This window comes from Xiphias gladius, chromosome 21 (genome assembly GCF_016859285.1).
Source record: "Xiphias gladius isolate SHS-SW01 ecotype Sanya breed wild chromosome 21, ASM1685928v1, whole genome shotgun sequence".
In the NCBI taxonomy this organism is placed as follows: Eukaryota; Metazoa; Chordata; class Actinopteri; order Istiophoriformes; family Xiphiidae; genus Xiphias; species Xiphias gladius.
The window spans coordinates 17,987,542-18,006,892 of record NC_053420.1 but is presented as its reverse complement, the minus strand read 5'-3'; the positions used below and the strand labels follow the sequence as shown (position 1 = coordinate 18,006,892).

Below are 19,351 nucleotides of genomic sequence, written 5' to 3'. Positions count from 1 at the left end.
ACCTGTTTGGACTTGGAATTACAGAGAATGAGCTACATTTCACAGAAAAGGTGTCGGTTGCATTTACGATGCTATTTCCAACCTTTGTGGTGTTTTTGTGGAGCTGTGTAGTGTAAGAATTTTATCTTCACCTCTGGAATGTTTTGAAATTCATCTTCAATCTTTGTTTACTCAGCGTAGGTCCACTTAGCACACAGGCTGGCTCTTTTTTTTTTTTTTTTTTTTTTTTTTAAATATAAATCAACAACCAGGAGAGGAAAAACGCTGTGTAACAGAATTAAAAAGTAAAATGTTTCACAACTGTCACGGAGTAAGGAGTTTGAGAGTATTTTAACTGAAGTAGGTCCTCACAGTATTTTTGGGTTATGATACATGTTTTTCATACAAGAAAAACATCCTCACAAACACTGGAAGCATATGGCAACATAAACAATGGACACAATATACAGTAGACATTAAATATAAACATGGTAAAAGACGGTGAACGGGAATCTTACAATTGCAACAGTAACAGTGGACCCACATGTAAAAAATGTTGGCATTTTTGAGCTACAGTAACAGTACAGTTCACAACAAACAGATGTATAAAAATTGATTATATTTAGTGAAAGTGCTTTATAGTTGGAGTCTGGGAGGATACTTGTTCCTCCAGATCAGTGAAGAAGCTGCCATGGCGGGCAGTTAAACAGCACCGTAGGAACAGGAATTGCAGGAGATCAGAAGTGAGCTGGGACTGTTTGCAGAGCGTCTTCTGTGCTGCGCTGCACATTCACATTCTGAAAAAAGACAGTGATAAGAGAGGAAAGGTCTGAGTTATAGTCCTGCATTACTTATCTGACATTTACAAATTGCCTTTTGTTCATTGAGAAATCCCTTGATATACATATCTTCATGAACAGCAATTAACAGTAAAATGACTAAGATATATTAATGCTTTCATCGGATTTTCAGATAATTTCGCTTGTGTGTCTATAATAAAAAAAACCTGAAGGATGAATGAAAGTTGTGGGTGCGACTAAGAGTACTTTTTGAGTAAGTAAACAATTTTTAGTCATAAAAAGCTTTTTTAGATGATATATTACTGAAAACGTCAAGACGGTTCAGAGTCCTTTTAAACTACATAACCATCTAAATGATAAATCTTAAAACTGACATTTTCAGTATTAACAGGCAATACTTTAAGTAAGCATGTTGTAGACAACTATAAAATAAATGTATACGTTTCTACAAATTTCCAAGCCTGTCTTAAAGGTCAGTCAGGTGTCCGTATGAACCATGAAATAGGTCCTGCTTGTTGTAATCAATCCTGTTCCTACTGGCCATTGAAAGATCCCTTCCTAACGTGCGTTCAGCGTAAGTGACGGGACAAAATCTACAGTTGTTTGTGTGAAAGTGTATTCCAAAGTTTATCTGAAGGTAATATGAGGCTTCAGCAGTCTGAACTAGACAAAGCAAGTGGGTATCGTCCAAAGATAGTCTTTTCAGAATGAAATTCCCTCTTTGTGTTCCCTCCTTGTCCACAGACAAGAACCTGTTTCATGGTTCATATGGACACGTAGCTGTTTTTTTAGGAGACTGGAAAATGTTCTGTTTACGATTTAACATTTAGATGGTTCTTTGGTTTAAAAGGACTCAGAACCATGACCACGTTTTGATGTCTTCAATAACTCTTCTTAAAAAAAAAAGTTGTTTTAAATGTTCTCTATTACTTAAAAAAAATCTTAGTCGCACCCACAAATGCTATTCATAAACTCCAGCTTTTGTTCCAGTGTTCACATGGGTGCCTGACTGTTGTTTTAAAACACTCCAAAAAATTCCGAACCTACCCTTTAAAGCTTTACTGGGACAAATCATTTAATGTCCTACTCGACCCATACTGAAATGTGTTCTGTGAATGTGTACACTTTCCAGACACACAGTCATTGTCTGCAATGCATCTTTGACAGAACACACTTATACTGTTGTTCACCAGGAAAAAGTAAAAGGAGAAAGAGAGTGTTTCTTTTTTTCCAATTTGGACATTTATATTTACAATACGTAAACCTTGACAAACACAAAAACATGAAAAAAAAATGTTACATTTGATTGAATAATTTAAGCATGTGTTGTAGCCAACAACCGGTTAACACTATCACTGATGATTTCACGGTAAATGGTGTACATCTTGATTCTAGTGTGGATCTAGACAGGAGTTTGGTAGGAATTGCAAATTACCCTTCACATTTAAACAGAAAACAAGTGTTTACATTGAGATACAGGTTATCTTTAAACAAAAATATTACTGTAATGAAAATGATATAGTGCGTAATTTTATATGCAACAAAAATTAATGTCGAGATAAACTGCGTTTGTCACATTTGTCTCTTCTACACACATGTATACAAAAGAGCTAGGTTATATAGCAAACATGGAAATGGCTTCATGTTAATACAAAACACAATCGGGGATGTGCTCATACTTAAAAAAAATGCATAATGTTAAATTTTAGATGGTTTGTAAAGGCATATTTTAAAACAATAAAAATGTAATGTGCTTGTTTTTATGTTCTCATTCATAGTAATTGTTCCACCTAACACACACACACACACACACACACACACACACACAAACAGTTGCCCTTCACTTTGACATAATGCATTCCCTAGCCCCTAACCTTAACACCAAGTCTGAGTCTTCAAACAGTCCTTTAAAGTAGCGAGGATCACCTGAAATGTCCTCACAATGCTCCCAAAATCTAAAAGTCAAACAATTCCTCACAAAGAGAGACATACAAGTGTTCACACACACACGCCCACATACTGTTGTTTATGTCGCTTAGGGGCATTCACACACACACACACACACACACACACACACACACACACACACACAAAGCTGAGTGATTTATCCTGAAACTGGATTCCAGTTACGTAGCTTCTACAAAGATGAAAAAAAAAAAACAACGTAAAAAAAAAAAAAACAAAAACAAAACAGCATTTCTGATCCCACTTAGAGATAAAAATGAAACTAGAGAAAAGGTCACAATGGAGGTAGGAGTGTCAATGTTAAGTGATGTCACAGTTGTCTTGGTTGCCCTCAGGGATCACTGGTGGACGGAGACTGAACGCGGCTTCCTCTGTGTGAAAGATATGTATTCTTTGTGCGATAAGACGAAAGGGTTGGATCAGCAATGACTGCTAGGCGTGTTCCAGGAGGGAGATGCAGATCATATAGTATGGTAGACATAACGCGCCCCTCCAGAAATCATGATACAAAGTCTCACATGGCTTCTACGCATAGCGTTTTCTGGGAGATGTTCTCCTGACTGAATCGTAGGTCACAGATGAGGTTGTCTTGAAAACCCAGTGATGTGAATCACCCCTGAAGTGGATTCAAGTTGTCTACATCGTCTGCTGACAAACATTTCTTTGTGCTGCCTCGGATACCTACCTCTGGTCTGTCTCTGTGTGTGTTGACAGCGTCCACGCCTAAATACACAGACTCCACTTTACATCCTAAGTAAGAGCAAACAAAATAAAAACTATTAATTAGATCAAGCGGAGATAAATCATCACCAAGTTTGCTTTTGTTAAAATGTTTGACTCGAAGTAGCAAGATTACATCAAACAAGATTGTAAAATGACACACGAGACAGTTATCCTCTTTTCTGTATCATGTAACATAGTGCTACAAGAAAACATGGATGCATTTCTGGGTAACTTATTGTGATAGAATAATGGTGATGGTCAACATACAGAGAACATATGATGTAAAGTTTAGAGAGATTACATAACTCACCGTAAGCCATGGGGGTCAACTTTAGCACAGTGTGCAAAGGGCACTTAAGATAAGGCAACTCGTCTGTGGAGGCAGAGACCAAAAGTTATAAAACATCTTCCACGTTTCAAGGTCAGGATGTACAACATCTTTTCTTTTGAGGCTATAAATGAAGCACGGTGCCTTTCAATTTGGTGTGATTAAAAAAAAAATAACAAAAAAATAAAAAATTGTCCATATTCACCACTCCAAGGCCTTAATACCTGCAGTCTTGTCCAGGAAATATGCAAGAAGGCAGCGCATCACAGCTTGGTGACAAATGACTAGAATGTTCTCCTGCCTCTCCAGCTCCATGATCACAGGCTCCAGTCGCTGCACCAGGTCTTCATATGACTGAGAATCACAGACCCATCAAACAGACACAGTCATAAGTAGGGAAACACCTCTTTAAAAAAAAAAGAGAAGAAGAATGAGACATGTTGAAGAATCACGCTCTCACCTCTCCTTTAGGATAGCGGTAGCGGTATTTGTCTTGATCTCTCAGTGCAAACTCCAGAGGGTAATGCTCCTGAATCTCCTCATACATCATTTCCTCACACACACCCTTTGTAAAGATGGGAGAAGATGTATAGCTTGAGTACACAAATGCTTAAGATGTGCTGCTGTATTCACTTCTCATAAAAACAAAGACATGAACGTACAGCGTCTATTTCGTTGAGAGACTTCCACTGTTCGTATGGCGCTCCCAGGCACTCCGCTGTCTGGATTGTTCTCTTCATCTGGCTGGTCCACACCTTCAGATCTTTGATGTTCTGGTCCTGGATGAACTTCCTCAGACCCCTGCCAAACTAGAAGGCAAGGGACCATTGTACCAATATACTTTATAAATGTCAGACTACGTTGAACTCATGCTCTTGATGTGCAGACGCACCACATACACAAAGACGCACCTCTTTTCCTCTGGCAGACAAGCCAGAGTCTCCTCCGATGCGTCCCTTGATGTTGAGGTCGCTCTCACCGTGGCGACAAAGGTAGATGGAGCGCGGTGTAATGTGGATGTTCATCAGGTAGTAGACAATTCGGCTTTGAATGTGGTCAAGAACACGGTTCACCAGGTAACGACGGCCCACGTCCATGATCTTTATGTAGGACAGGTCCCTGGAGCAAGAAAGTCGGTTAACCAGCTATCTGCGATCTTGAGGAGCTGACTTAATCTACTTTGTCATTTTTGTGTGTCCTCACCTGTCCAGAACCTCATCCAGAGGCTGGTAGGAGGACTCGTAACACTTGATTCTCTTCATGAAGTCCTCAATGGCCTCCTCTGTGTTGCAGTGAATGTAGTCTGGGCTGCCCAGCTTCACTTGCTACAAAGAGAGGAAACATGGGGCGGGGATGTGAGCAGAGAAAGGGGGAAGTTATCTGTTGGACACTGCTTCCGCTCTTTATCATGCTGAGTGTTTCTGAATCTAAACCACATCTCGACTTGCCTCCCCTCCCTCTGACCCTGCTGGTCAGTTGTCCGGCTTTGTTCCCATCAAAGTTCACGTGTTCACTACTGTGGCCTTGGAAATTATCACAAAGATACAGCTAGCCTGGCTCTGTCCAAAGTTAAATAATCCACCTATCAGCACCTCCATACTCATCTAACACTCAATAAAAAAAGTGTTTCCCAAATTGGTTGAAATATTCCTTTAACATAGGCAAGGACTAATGAATTCGTCAGACAGTTGTTTTGTTTTTTTTTAAATATCACTTACAGTATGTAAATAATTTTTATTAATTTACACTGGATTGAATAAAATGACAATGCTTACCACAATATTTTGCGCAATGACATCTGGGTCCTCACACACAGACTCCACAAAAAACACCTGCATTGACGGGACAGTATAGTAAACTTGGAGGCCATCAAGTCAAGAAGACTGATTGAACTGGTTAAAAAAACCTGCGTCGGTTAACACACCTTGAAACCATTCTGCTCAGCGAACTTGACGATGGTCCCTCTTCTTTCTCTTGTTGTATTTGTGGCATCAAAGACCTGAAACAGCAGGAAAAAGCACTTCTTATGCAGCCCTGACATATACTTACTTATTGTATTGTATATTTGTCATGCAGACCTCCGGGACAGTATCTAGGACTCACCGCCACCTGTCCTCCTTCGACACTCAGGTATTCCCGAACATCATTCAGTGCTGCCATCGCGCACTGACTGTTGAAAAGACAGCAGTCAGTAAGTTTACTCCAGCCAAGCCAAAGATGTCCAACACAGAGTTGTTTTTACCAAGTAGCTACACCTACTGGTGAATTTTCAATTTGGCAGACAAGGTGTAATAATCTTCAACCCTTTTGTTATATTATGTGTGAAAAATAATAAGAGAGAGGCTTGAATAAACAATGGTTTACAAAAGTTATTGTACTTAGAACTAGAAGTTCTTCAAAGAAATAGACATGTTGCACCCAACAAGCTCAAGGCAAAAAGAAGATGAACGGGCTCTCACTGATGACAGGAAATTAATCACCACGTTAAAAATAATAATTAAGAATGAACAATTCTTATAAGGCCAAATGAGCTTCAAGCAAACCTTTATGATCAGATTTCTTTTTTGTATTTCCCATTCAGACAACAGACAGACAGATTTTATCAAAACTTTGAGTTAGCCCCAATCATGTAAAACCACTTTTTAGAATAATAATAAATAAAAAGCCCCTGAAATGTCTTTTATGAATATATACTGCTTTTAAAAAAAAAACAAAAACAAAAAAACTGTGTGTGTGTGTGTGTGTGCAACTTTGGGAAGTACAATAATTCTTACACCAGAAAGTAAATGATATCATACACCTACAAGACTGTAGGATACAGTCCAATAGTATTATGTAGTTACTGTACAGAGCCACCAGTCCGCAGGTTTTCAGTCCAGCCGATCACCTCGGTAGGTGATTTCCCCGGTGAGCTCCTCCTCTCTTGTTGGAGTGCTTATCAGAGTGAGTCTTTGGCTGGTTGTTGGTTGTCGGACTTTTGGTGTGCCTTTGCTCACGGTTTGGCCCCCCCTGCATGAAACCGGTTGACTGCTAGAGAAATCGGTGTAGACTCACCGTCTGATTTTTAAGCCTTCTTCATTATCTGGACGGAAAAACTCAAAGGACTTATAGATCTTCAGACACTCCCTCCGATACTGGCCGACATTGAACTCTGTTACAGGTAGACGATGGAGCATAGTTACTTACGGCTGTAAAGTAATATGTAAATGTCTGTGTGAATGTGTTGGGGGAGTGCAGCTTGTACCTTTGGTTGGCACACCTATCCAATTTAAGTAGCGAGTGAGCTTCTTCGAAATGTAAGTCTTCCCTCGGGCTGGAAGTCCTACAGTCACAATGAGGGTCGGGCAGTTTGTCATACACACTAAAAGGAGAGGGGAGACAGAGAAACACAGACTTTTGATAGATTTAACTCACTTCACACACATTTAATTTACTGAGCATGGCTTGTCAAAATTGTTCCATTCAGCAAGAATTCCATTAGTCTTGAAGGTGGCTCATAAGACGGTGAGAACACTTGTTGAAAAGATTTCAGCTCGGTCTGCGTGACTGTGGCGCACATTAGTACACGAAATCCCTGCCAGAGAGACGAGATATCATTACTACAACAACAACTGAAACTAACTCTGAAGCGTGCTCCAGACCGGCTCTTAAGCAGAAACAGGAAATATGAAGAAATGTCAAGCGGGCAAACCGAATCACTGATAATAAAGATGGAAACGAACAGGTAGACAGCAGAAGACGACGAGGTCTTCACTGTATCACCTCTGACCTACTTCTGCGAAAGCCGGCCACACACACGCTGGTTAATTAAGGACAGCGAAAAAGCTCAGGTTTGGTCTCTGCGGTCCGCTGTAAGGACCAGTTGGTAACTACAGTTCAGACTTCGCTGTAATTCAGCACACTTCATTGGGATCCCAGGGTTTTAGAAATCTCTCATTGCTGACAATCTACATGTTGTTGCACCTCAGCTGACAATTACTGTAAAGTAACCTACATTCTTTTATTGACATGATTTTTTTCTTATTTTTACTAAAATTATAGTGCTGCTTCTGGGTGTATTCTACTGTTAACTCAGGAGTGCCACACACAAAAGCATTTTAGATTCTGCCGCCACAAATGATTTCAACTACTTTCCTTTTTATTGTGTTACCTTCAAATACAGATTATTTTCAAAACTGTCATCTTTGATACACTGGTTGAAAAGTGCTGGCTCAAAGTGCAAAAATCCTGCCTAAACAAATATGTATCAGATATTCTCCTCGGGTTCACTGAGACACTCCCTAGTATCACAGACGACAGGGGGCAAGGGATTTTGGATTGATGTCTATAAGGACTCTTGCAGTGATATTTTACACTAGGCACGGAATGATTAGGGATAAAGCTAAAGAGGGTAAAGTGTTAAGTGACAGAAACAGGACTGGACTAGCTGCAGCTTGTTTTAAAAGGAAAGCAGCTTGAAACGGGCAGAGCCTGACTCAGCAAAAACAAGCCGACCTGCATAGAGAGCAAACCAGACTGAGAGCAACTGGCTGAAATTTAAAACAAAAAAAAAACAGCTGCTCACTCTCAAACTCAGACTGGCAGACTAACACGATCAGACATGCTGGATGTTAGAGGTGGTCCAGGGCAAATGGATGTATTTGGGTGATGTGTGTGTCATATGGTCAAATTCACTTCAGCAAGTTTAATATTATTTAATATTAGTTCTCCCGAGCGCGATTCCGATCTACCTCTATGCATTTGATGTTCGGGAAAAAAAAAAAAAAAAAAAAAAAGAGCCAGGCGAGCTGAGCATGATGCAACATGGCCAAACACAAAAAGGCGAGAATATTCACCACTTTATTTGTGCGCGACATCTCAAACAGCCTTGCAATATTTTTATATGAGTTCAGAGACAGACTAGGCTCAGGAAAACATGCATACAATAGCATATGATGAAAAAAAAAAAACAAGAAGAATATTAGCAGATGCACGTTGCATCACCTCCCAGTCACATCCTTTGCGGCTCTTGACGGCAAGCTGCATCTTACCCCGTCTCTGAGCTATGTGCCCGTTTTTGCACGGCATCCAGATCTTCCTGAGCGGGTTCTGGGTGAGCTCCCGCGGGGAAGTCTCCAACACACACTCCTCGTTATCTAACATCCTGGATGATGGATCACCGGATCACTGATGTTGCACTCCTCACAACAAACTGAGGCACTGGGCTATCGCCCCGGCAGTCTGACTGAGCAGGCTCAGCTGGGGTGGGGTGCGGGTGGGGGGGTGTCACATATCAGCTGAGAAACACCAGCTTCCCGTTACCGTAACGACCGGAGACGGTGTGCAACACAGAGTAAGGGAGCAAAACAAAGAGCCAGGAGCAGGATGTCCTCTGACTTCACTTGAACAGCGTTTCGGACACGTTTTTTCACCTCACCTCATTGAATTAACTAGCATTTTCAGGTATTTAGATATACTCACGCCACAGTGTTATCCCAGGCGGTTTCACTTATCAAATAATCCAAACTCGAAATCTACTTACTTGCTCTTTTCGGAGCTTAGAAATATAATGGAAATTGTTTGGTTAGTCCATGGGGAACGTTGAATCAGATAAAGAGAAACACAAATATTCCTTTCATAAGTAAATGAAACCGTCTTATGAACAACTGTACGGTTATTCACAGAAATGCAGATATTTGGGAGTATAGGTAGCAGGGGGTTTTGTTTTGGTTGTCTTTAAACTGAACGTTTTTGTATTCGTTGTCTTTTAGACAGCCCCCTTACGCTTTACATTTTACTGAACATCCTGTGTCCCGATGTGGCGAATTAAATTCCTTGACTCCTCTTCACACACGTTTTCACAAACACTTCCAGGGCAGGTTTGAGTTTTAGCAGAGTCCAAATCCTCCATTTCTAAGAATGAAACGTTACCGTAATGACTCGTGGAGTAGGGCAAATGAAGCGGGAAAAGCAGATTTTGCAAGAAAAAACAAGTGTGCGGTTGTTCACGCGCAGCACACATGGGACGTGAATGCAGCTGCCACACTCCACCAATCAGAGGAGAGACGACAGGCCCAGCAGCCAATCGGAGAGCACGACCGGGGACAAGGCGGCCATGCAGACTGCTGGGATCTCAGATGCACATCTTCACCCACACTGTCGTAGGCCCGTGTTCTACACGACCCAGTCACGGGCCCCACGGAGTCACGCATCGGTCTTGTGGCAACAGTCATCAACAACTCCAGCACCAGATACTCACTCGTGCGGCACATCCGGTCTTTTACAGTCTACGCGCGCGTTTGTGTCTGTGGATATCTACATATTACAATTTAGATATTTTGCATTTCAATCAGCCGCTATTGTTGTTCGAATTTGGTCAATATTATTGAATTTATTATCCTCAACCGACTAGTCGATTAACAGAAAATTAATCAACAATAATTCTGATAATCCATTAATTTGCTGAGTCATTTTTCAAACAAATAAACTGGTTTCAGCTTCCTAAATGTGAGAATTTGCTGCTTTTCTCTGTTTAATATCACTTTAAAGTGATTGTCTTTGGGTTTTTGACTGTGACCATGGACCATTTCTGATGTTCAACATGTTTATCAGTTCATCAAAAAAAATAATTTGCAGATTCACTGCTGATGAAAATAACTGCTGGACCCAGCCTCATAAAATGTCAGAAAATCGTCTGAAAATGCCCAGCACAGCCCAAAGTGATATTTTGCTTGACTGATTACTTTGTCAAAATTGTTGTTGCTTATTTTCTTGTTGAGCGCCTAATCTGTTCAGCAGTAGTTTTCCATGAGGTCTCGTGTTCAGTGAAAGAATAAATGCTTTTCTCTGAATTCATTTTTTCTCCCTCTCTCTTTTTCTCTCTGCAAGAGAGAACAAAAGAGAGGTGCAGTACGGCGGCGCTCATCAGCAACTATGCGACTGGTTCAAGTTCCACTTTCAAATAATGGTTAAAATTTGCCAAATTTTACCACATCCTGCCTTGTCATGTGTCTGGAAGCCGGCATTGTTTTTTTCCTCAGCCTTGACAAGACTTAATGTAGTGTCATAGACGTGACACCAGGTGGCATTGTGCACTTGCTTTTAAAGTGCCACGGGTTTAGAATTCGGTTAAACAGACAATGCAATTAAGACAGAGATGCATCGTACTGAGGAGAAATATTCTGTTATCAATCTAACGCAGCCAGTGGTCAGAGGGCAATCGGCCTGTCAGCAGTACTGATCCCATCAGCAAGACGCTACACCTCACAGCTGCTAGCAGTAATTCCATAAACACACATTCCCTTAACTTTCAACATCTGAGGACTCAATGTTGTGCTCAGGTTGGTAAAAGTTATTCTTTAAACACTGACTGACTGGCAGACACTTAGAGGTGGCGAATGTTACAGCTAATCTGCTGTGGAAGCACACATGAAAAACAAGTGTAAATACACAGTAATCATAAATAATGCGGTAATAAAACATGTCTCTAAGCTTAACCTACTTTGACACAGTATATAAAATAAAATTGTTCAGATGTTAGTAAGAAAATAAAGAATAAATAATTGAATGAAAAACCAATACATTTAAAAAAAAAAATACATAAATCAGCTCTACATTTAATGTTTGAATGACATTGTAGCATCAGAATTCTCCATACTTCTCACGTCTGACTTGTTCCCCATTAAGAACATATAAATTCCTTAATTCAGCTGTATTTTTATGTTTATACAATATGTAGGTGGAAAAAAGGGGCAGATGGCAGTCCTGTTTCTGGGACACACATCCTTGCTGGTTGTGTATTTCACTACTTTAGCTATTAGTTCATCATAATTCTCAAATTGTCATTATGATCCTATTTTTTAATCATTTATTCCCAGACTTTGACCAGCAGGACAATTCTTAAGAATAAGTAAGATAAATTACATAAGACTGATTCCTTCAGTGCTGATTAAATTCTTTGTTAAACCTTTAAACCTCTACATCGAATGTGGGCTGGAGTTCACCTAAAAAAAATTACACACACACTTATATAACACTGGTCTTTTAGATATATTTAAACATTTTGCAATTATTCAACCAATGCACCCTTTGGACCTCTGTTATTTTTTGCCTTTGCAATTCATAATCAAAATACTAAAAATACAAGTCACTTATTCAAATACTAAATACCATAGTCTTTTACATTTGACAAATGTGGCTGACAATTATTTACAATAATACAGTGTGATCCACCTGAGGGTTTGAAATTATGATTACCAGCAAGTTAAATCCAGTGGATAATCCAGTGGACTGCTGTTTAGATCCTGTATTAACTAAGTTTACTGTATCCATTCGTTTATTTTATGTTGTGTATTTACTGTATATAACAGGAGCAAAAGAAAACATAATGTTGACGCTATAATCTATACTGATTCAGGCAATAGCACATCCGGTTGTTATATGGACAGCCGAACATTACACTCATAATGTATGTGAATGATATTTGCATTAAGATTGAGTTATGCCCTGTTTGCTGCTATAACAACCTCCACTGCTCTGGGTAGCTTTTCCAGCAGATTTAGGACACTGGCTGTATGGATTTGCCCACTATCAGGTTGGAGGACAAATAAAAAAGTAAAAATAAAAAATATCTTTATGGACCTCCTTTTAGCAACAGTTTGAAGAAAGCACTTTCCTTTTCCATTGATAACAACGCCCCATGCAACAAAGTAGTAAGTTCACTATTGTATAAAATATCATTGTATGCTGTAGCATTAATATTTACCTTAACTGGACAATTAACCCCAGAATAAAAGCACGTGGAGAGGGTTGTCCGTATACTTTTGGTCATAAAAGTGTACTATTATCCATCTGTGGTCTGCTGTTTGTTAGCTTGTTGATTTATATTAGGGCTACAACTAATGATTCTTCTCATTATCAACGAATGTATTGATTATTTTTTGATTGACTGGTTCCTTTTTGACTATTAATTGTCAGAAAATAATAAAAAATGCTTTTCACAATTTCCCAGCAGCCCAAAGTGATGCCTTAAAATTGTTGGTCGCAGTCAGATGCCAAATTTACAATAGGCCAAAGAAAATCAGCACATCCTCCCACTGGAGAAGCTGCGGAGTTTTTTTTAGCACTTTTGCTTGAGAAATGACTTAAATAGTTACATGATTATCAAATATGTTGGCAATTCATTTTGTGTCAATTAATGACCTGTAACTGACTAATCTTTTCAGCATTTATTTGTCTATGTGTGATCCAGAATGAGTCTATAGGTTCCTATTGGTTCCTACTGTGTCACATGCGACAGAAGAAGCGGTTTTGTCCGGGCCTGAACAAGCAGATTCATGTCTCCATTGCACAGAAATGTTGCTATAATTGCAAGCATAAACATACAAAAATAACACTAACATCCCTGCACTTGAATGCTCCCAGTTGCAAAAGCCGTACAATTTCTGCAGTGCATAGGGATTACACATACACATGTAGGCTACAGCCCTGCCTGACGCCTATAATGAGATTCTGAGAGAGTGGGTGAACTTTCCCCCAGATAGAGAGCAGACACGGGAAGGGAGGGAGGGAAGGAGTTGCACCAGAGAGGGAGACAGAGAGGGAGAGAGAGAGAGAGAGAGAGAATCGGTGGAGAAGGATGAGAGGGATTGGTTTATTTTGATTATTCAGAGTAGGGGCATGACAGAGAAAAAAATGGAAAAAATAAATATTATTGAGCATAACAAAGAGGTTGAACCAAGAAGTGAGAAAAGGCAGATTTACTACAGCTGGCAGCATCTGAGGCAGCCTCGTGGAGATGAATGTCCTGTCAGATATTGTATTGATATTGTCGCACTGTGAAGTGCACATAGGGATATAATCCGCATACATCTCTCCCTCTCTGCAGTTATAAAGACGTATGGGCTATGTGGTCACTCTCCAGATGCAGCTACCTCGATGTTTTCACAACCGGTCTATTTGTAGCAGCACGTTTTCATTATTGTTAACAACGGGAGTAGCTTAATATGTATATAAACAAAAAGCTGCTTTTTATATCTGTTTACCAGCCATCTTGAAATAGATAGCCTAGCCCCCACACACAGACGAGAATGCCACTTTCCAATATGTTTTTCCTGTATTTGTGCTCTGCCCCACCTCTCTGTGTGTAGGCGAGCAAGTCAGCCAGCAGAGCCATCTCCTACTCACCAACACAGCCTGAGCTCTGTTCATCCCTCGTACATCTGCCACAACAGCTCGGGCTGCAGACATTTAAACCGCTGTGACCATATTCGTACAAGGAATAGCAGAGAATCCTTCCCAGGGGACACAAGCTGTCAGAGTTTGTCCTCTCAGCTTGGCGTCCATCGACATGACAGCACAGAAACATATTGTTACCTTCCAGGCTACATGACTAATACAATTACATAATAGTCTATTCTTATAATAACCAAGTCTTTGGATTATATAGGCCATAGTGTTAGCAGTGGTTCAGATGCCATTCGTATAAACATTTCTTTTAGTATGCAATGTAGTCATCAAGGGACATCAACAACAGGAAGACCCAAACTAACAGTAAAATCTCTCCTCCGTCTGTCCCAATCACTGCTACACATGTTGTGTAAAAGATGAAGCAGACTTTACAGTAGGTGTTTGCCGGAAACATGTTACTTACAACTGATTAAAATTAATATTTAAGAGACACATATTTTGTGGCTACAAGAATGAATACGACAAGCCGATAAAAGACCCAGACGATTTCAAAAAAACTAGGCATTTAAAAGCACGTCTGTCAAACTGTGGTTGTTGTATTTAATTTATAACCACTGAGTGAGTCAAATGGGGAGCTCCCAAATTACTGATACCCAAGAATCATGTTGAAAGAGGTGCAGGGAGAACCAGGGTTTCCCTGGAGAAATACAAAAAGTTCACGTAAAATGAGCCTGGAGGTGACGGTGTGCAAAGATGACCATCTGATCATAAGTTTTACTCTCTCCTCCTGCCACTGCCTTTGCCTTGGTATAGTCCCATATCATCACTAACTCCAGACATTTGTCAAGCATTCTGCAGTCACAACTTAATCCGATTGGATCTATAATCTAATGCAGATCTGTTTGGGGGGTCTCTGACACGACACTGCAATAGGTGACATGATGTTTGCAAATATTTTGGACAGAGACATGCATATTTACATCCTCACAACTGTCAGTCCATCAGCTAGCTTACTGGCTAGCTAACCAGCCTCAGCAGCCAGGCTAAGCAGCAGACGGGAAGATGCTAGCTACCGACGCATCTCTGGTATCTGCAAAGTAACAAACTACTTCTTCGCTACATGAAACCTGATATAGCCAGTCTTTCCCAGATCTCTGTTTGTCGAGGTCCGTCCTGCCTCTCCCCGGAGGAGAGCCCTGTCAGCTCTGAAGCCTCTGATGCCTACGTGACACAGACTTGTTTACTTCATCGTCCTGCTAGCCCAGCTGCTCCGTAGCACTCACTGCACACATGAGTGTCAAAAAAAAAAAACAACAACCAAGAAAAACAACAGCGAGGACTCAGCGGGAGCTCGCGCCCTACCTGCCCTGTCCCGCGTGTTTCTCGGGCAGCAGGAGCCCCTCATGGTCCCGGTTTAAAGCCTGTTCTTCCCAGCGTGATATGAAGTGTGAGTCTCCACAGCAGCACAGGGTGAAGCAATGAATGAACTGAGGGAGAGAGAGGCGCGCGCATTGTCGCGTCTATACGCACGCACGCGCGCGAGTGCACACCCCAATTTTTGTTGTGTGGCTGTACCCCTGTACCTGTCTTCACCTCTGCTACTGTCCAAAGGTGTTTTAAGCCTCTTTGTGTATGAACCATATCAGTCGCATATGCACCGGGCAGAACAGCACCTGCAGCTTGGACCCCAGACCCCAAGGGGCCCCAGAAGCCCCAGGTTTTTGATCATTTCAGCTTAGGCCTCTTGGAAGCGGGAAACAAGTCGTGAACACAACACTGACCTATCATATCTTAAGCTGACACGGCTAACAGTTGCTTATTTACACACCCAGCAGTTATAGAGCAACACTGTCATTCATTTGAAGCCAGGTCTCTGGCCACCTAGCAAATGTAAAGTCCAATATTCACCCTTTTTTTTAGCTCTGCTTTTTGTCTCCACCAGATCTGCAGGGAAATACCTGGTCTTTTAGTTGCTAAATGATGCGCTATGTTCACCAGCTAGCCTCTTATTTGTCTGTGTGCCCTTGCTGAGCAGGTGGTGTAAGCTGGTGAGAGCGAACCAAAACGGTGAAGTTATGGGTCGGACAGCTAAGCAATGCTAATAAGAAGCAGAGGGGAGCTGCAGATTTGGCAGATAATTCTCTGTAGGTTTATCACCATGAGCGACCCCTTTCAGGTTGACACATTGTCTTTGATACATTCTTATTATAAAAACATTGATTATAGCCACTTTAAGTACAATAAGGCGGGTTCTGCATTAATAATCTTGAGCCCCTGCCTTGAGGAGGGATCATATGTCAAACTGTAGTGATAGGGATTTAATTTTTTTTGTGTATATTTTGCTCACATGGTGCATATTCCTAAATTTTAAATACCTCAATAGTCTTTGGCCTTTTCTTTTATTTGCTGGTTGAACAGCCTAGCAGTGAAGGACAGAAACAACTTGAACAGTATTGTTCTGCTCAAAGATTATTGGAGTGAAAGAGAGGGATCTATCTTCTTTTTGTGTCCAGTGAATCAGAAGTCAATCGATGAGCATACTGAGCCTGCCTGAACACATCTTAGCAAGTGAACTTCCACTGCTGCCTTCAGGAGGCTCAACTTCCCAGGAAAAGGGATTTACAGAGTATACAAAGTTTTTTATCCATTCTGCAATCTGTTCTTCTCAACTCTTCGTAGGTAGAGTTTTTTTTGCTTTTGTATGGTATTATTTCTTCATGTGTTTTCAGCTGTTTTTGGATATTGATATTTATTTGATTTTTTTTTAACCAATTCCACATATACTTTTTAATTTGTAGTTTTTGTTTTATTAGTTTGATTAACACTGTCCTGTGATTAACTTCTTTATTGTGTGTAGTGTGTTTGCTGACCTAGGTGGCAAGCTTTTGCCTACAATTTTCCCACCCAATACAGATAAATACAGTCGAAATAAATTGAATGAAGTAAGAAGTTGTGTTCAGCAACAAGGGACCAGGTGGTGTTATTATCGTGCAGGAGAACTTGAAAAAAAAAGAAAAAGCTTCCATTTATGGGAACTTTATGCAAATCTTTAATGTAGGTATCACAGTTAAAGATGTTTGCCAGAAGCTCAAGGCTTCTTAAGGGTCCACATCCCTGTTAGTATCTGGCTCCATTTGACTTTCATCTGTACTCGTGCTTTGCTGGAGCAGCTGCTTTTCAGTGAATACTTCTCTCAATGCAGTCAGGATGAGGTAAACTCTTTCTGGATCTGCTGAGGAGTCCAACTCATACTGCAGAGTAAAGTTAAGATCATTCAGACCACACATTTTACATATCCATATGGATATTACAGATCTGAAACAACATGTGTCCTAGTCCTCTTACATGTTTGAAACTTGCACACTTTCTGATCCTCTCTGGAACAACTGGAACTGGAGCGGGTGGAGGAGGAGGAATCTGACTCTGGTCTGTTCTCTCTGTGGCCTGTGGAGATGCAATTTCACCATGTCTTTTGGGGAAACCAGTAAAACCTGTGCAACTCCTCCAGTCAGGCCTGAGAGGAAGATGTCACACTTGGCGGGCCGGGCCTCAGGATCCCCATGCATTAATTTACAGAGATACCGGAGGGAATTCCTGTAGGTCATCGTCATGCCCTTGTAGTAACCACACACCTTTACTGTGTCAAAAGGGTACCCAACCATCACACCGGTGGCAAAGGCCCTTTTTTCGGGGCAATGGAGATGGATGCCCCTGCAGCTCTTGGCAATGTCTGAGAGACTGTTCCCGTCAAACATGCCAAAATGCTACCTTAAAATAAAAATGAAAAAAAAAAACGACAAAACAAAACAAAATAAGATAAACGAACCATACACTGCACAACATTTTTAAGATGAAGTACCTTTGTTCCTCAACTCTTTCTGCGCAGCCTTTGGTCCCTCCAAATTTTTTGATGATGCAGTCAACAGTCTCAGCAATGTCTTTGTCTTTCAGGTCGTCCTGTGGGAGATTTGCCTGCATCAACAGCCCTCTCATAGTGGGGTCTATATCTTTAAACTTCATCAAGCAGATACATCACAGAATAAAGCTGATTATAGACTCTTTTTATTACTTCTGTGTTGTGACGTAAATTATGATTTTGTTTGGCTCAGTTATTAGTGTTTCATGCGCATGTTTTGGCTCACTGAACTGGTGGCCGCTTTAACTGTGGTGGATGGTGCGTCCATGGAAAGAATGCTCCTCCCCGTCCAAATGTTCCGCTGGGTTCATTCTCCAGAGACCAAAAATAAACAGTAAACCATCCCTTTAATCCTCTGCTTTTCCCTCCACTTTACATCTATAAGGGGGTAATATTTCTCTTACCTTGAATCAGGTGGGCCACATGTTGAGCTGTCCGTTATTTCAGTGTTTGTCAACATAATCATTTCAATCATCTTTTTTGCAAATGGAAGGAGTAAATAAAAAAATTATGAGGAAGGACTGAGGTGAAACAGAATAAGAGGTTCAACCATTGCTCTGCTTTCATGTGGACAGAGCAAACACATCTTATATGTGTGTTGAAACATGAATCATCTAGTAGTTGTTTTTCTAACCTTGTTTTCTTTGGACAGCCTTCACCGCAAGATAAAATTCCTCTTCCTCTGTCTCATTTGCAAAGTTGAAGCCTATCCAGTGGCTCTGTGTAAACACAGTAAATCCACCTTAAAGCAGCAAATACTCTGACAAACTTGTTACAGGCACTCATGCTTTAAAACAGGGTCACTTACATCTGCAGGGAAAGTGTGGAAGAACGTGCGAGTTGCATTGTACTTGAATGGGACGTACCACTCCTGCTCCCACAGTAATGTGGCATACTGCGTTTAAGCAAAGGGAAGGGTAAAAGGAAAGGAAGAGAAGCAAGCGGGTTACGCACAACTATTACAGTAGTCACACGAGGAAAAGTACAGGCACAACCATCACAGTAAGACTCCCTGTTGTTACTAAAGGAAACGGCAAATTAAAGGAAACAGTACAAGCCAAGGGGACAGAAGGAACTGTCACTAGGGAAGTGGTATACATGTTTCAGTGTGTGTGCCGACGTGAGTGGGTGGACTATCTCTAAGCAGTTCTGCACTTCCTCTTACCTTGACACAGTAGAGTTGTAGGAAGTAGAAATGAACTGACTCATCCTCCGTGAGACACACCACCCCACAGCCTAAACAACTCTGACCTTGACTCTCACCCCGGGTCTCTTTGGCCTCTAGTACCTTTGCTACTGTAGTTTTGATCAGCTGCAATACACCAGTAGTCAAAGCACAACAACAGAATATACATTCTCTTTCATTTAAATGTAACAATACATTACTTGTGGAGCCTCTATATACTTTTCCCTCCAAGATAAATAAAGCATAAATTTGTGAAGGAAGTGGACTCCCCAGTATTTCTTTCTTCT

At 40.8% G+C, this 19,351-nt stretch overlaps 2 protein-coding genes across 10 annotated transcripts; both read right to left on the bottom strand.

Annotated features, from left to right (window-relative positions):
* Nucleotides 1–5: 5 nt before the first annotated feature.
* pfkfb4b (6-phosphofructo-2-kinase/fructose-2,6-biphosphatase 4b) lies at nucleotides 6–15,440 on the bottom strand. 7 transcript variants are annotated; one of them, XM_040158751.1, is made up of 14 exons: nucleotides 15,325–15,440; nucleotides 7,040–7,156; nucleotides 6,850–6,946; nucleotides 5,899–5,965; nucleotides 5,720–5,794; nucleotides 5,571–5,627; nucleotides 4,999–5,120; nucleotides 4,707–4,914; nucleotides 4,458–4,604; nucleotides 4,256–4,360; nucleotides 4,020–4,149; nucleotides 3,778–3,840; nucleotides 3,430–3,494; nucleotides 6–776 (listed from the first exon to the last, which is right to left on the bottom strand). In XM_040158751.1, the coding sequence occupies exons 1-14, from the start codon at nucleotides 15,365–15,367 to the stop codon at nucleotides 717–719; spliced, it is 1,356 nt and encodes a 451-aa protein (XP_040014685.1). In that variant the 5' UTR covers nucleotides 15,368–15,440; the 3' UTR covers nucleotides 6–716. The 7 variants fall into 7 exon arrangements, with proteins under 7 accessions (XP_040014685.1, XP_040014681.1, XP_040014683.1 ...); XM_040158747.1 differs by lacking the exon at nucleotides 15,325–15,440 and adding an exon at nucleotides 13,960–14,236; XM_040158749.1 differs by lacking the exon at nucleotides 15,325–15,440 and adding an exon at nucleotides 8,826–9,025.
* A 1,621-nt stretch (nucleotides 15,441–17,061) lies between these two features.
* On the bottom strand, nucleotides 17,062–18,417 carry LOC120783199 (solute carrier family 25 member 47-like). Of its 3 annotated transcripts, XR_005706313.1 has the most exons (4): nucleotides 18,283–18,417; nucleotides 18,110–18,190; nucleotides 17,308–17,976; nucleotides 17,062–17,213 (listed from the first exon to the last, which is right to left on the bottom strand). XR_005706313.1 is itself a non-coding variant. In XM_040116004.1 (2 exons), exons 1-2 carry the CDS (start codon nucleotides 17,715–17,717, stop codon nucleotides 17,165–17,167), a joined length of 459 nt encoding a protein of 152 aa, XP_039971938.1. In that variant the 5' UTR covers nucleotides 17,718–18,051; the 3' UTR covers nucleotides 17,062–17,164. The 3 variants fall into 3 exon arrangements, 1 of the variants encoding a protein (XP_039971938.1); XR_005706312.1 differs by having other exon boundaries at nucleotides 18,110–18,417; XM_040116004.1 differs by lacking the exons at nucleotides 18,110–18,190; nucleotides 18,283–18,417 and having other exon boundaries at nucleotides 17,308–18,051.
* Nucleotides 18,418–19,351: the final 934 nt, after the last annotated feature.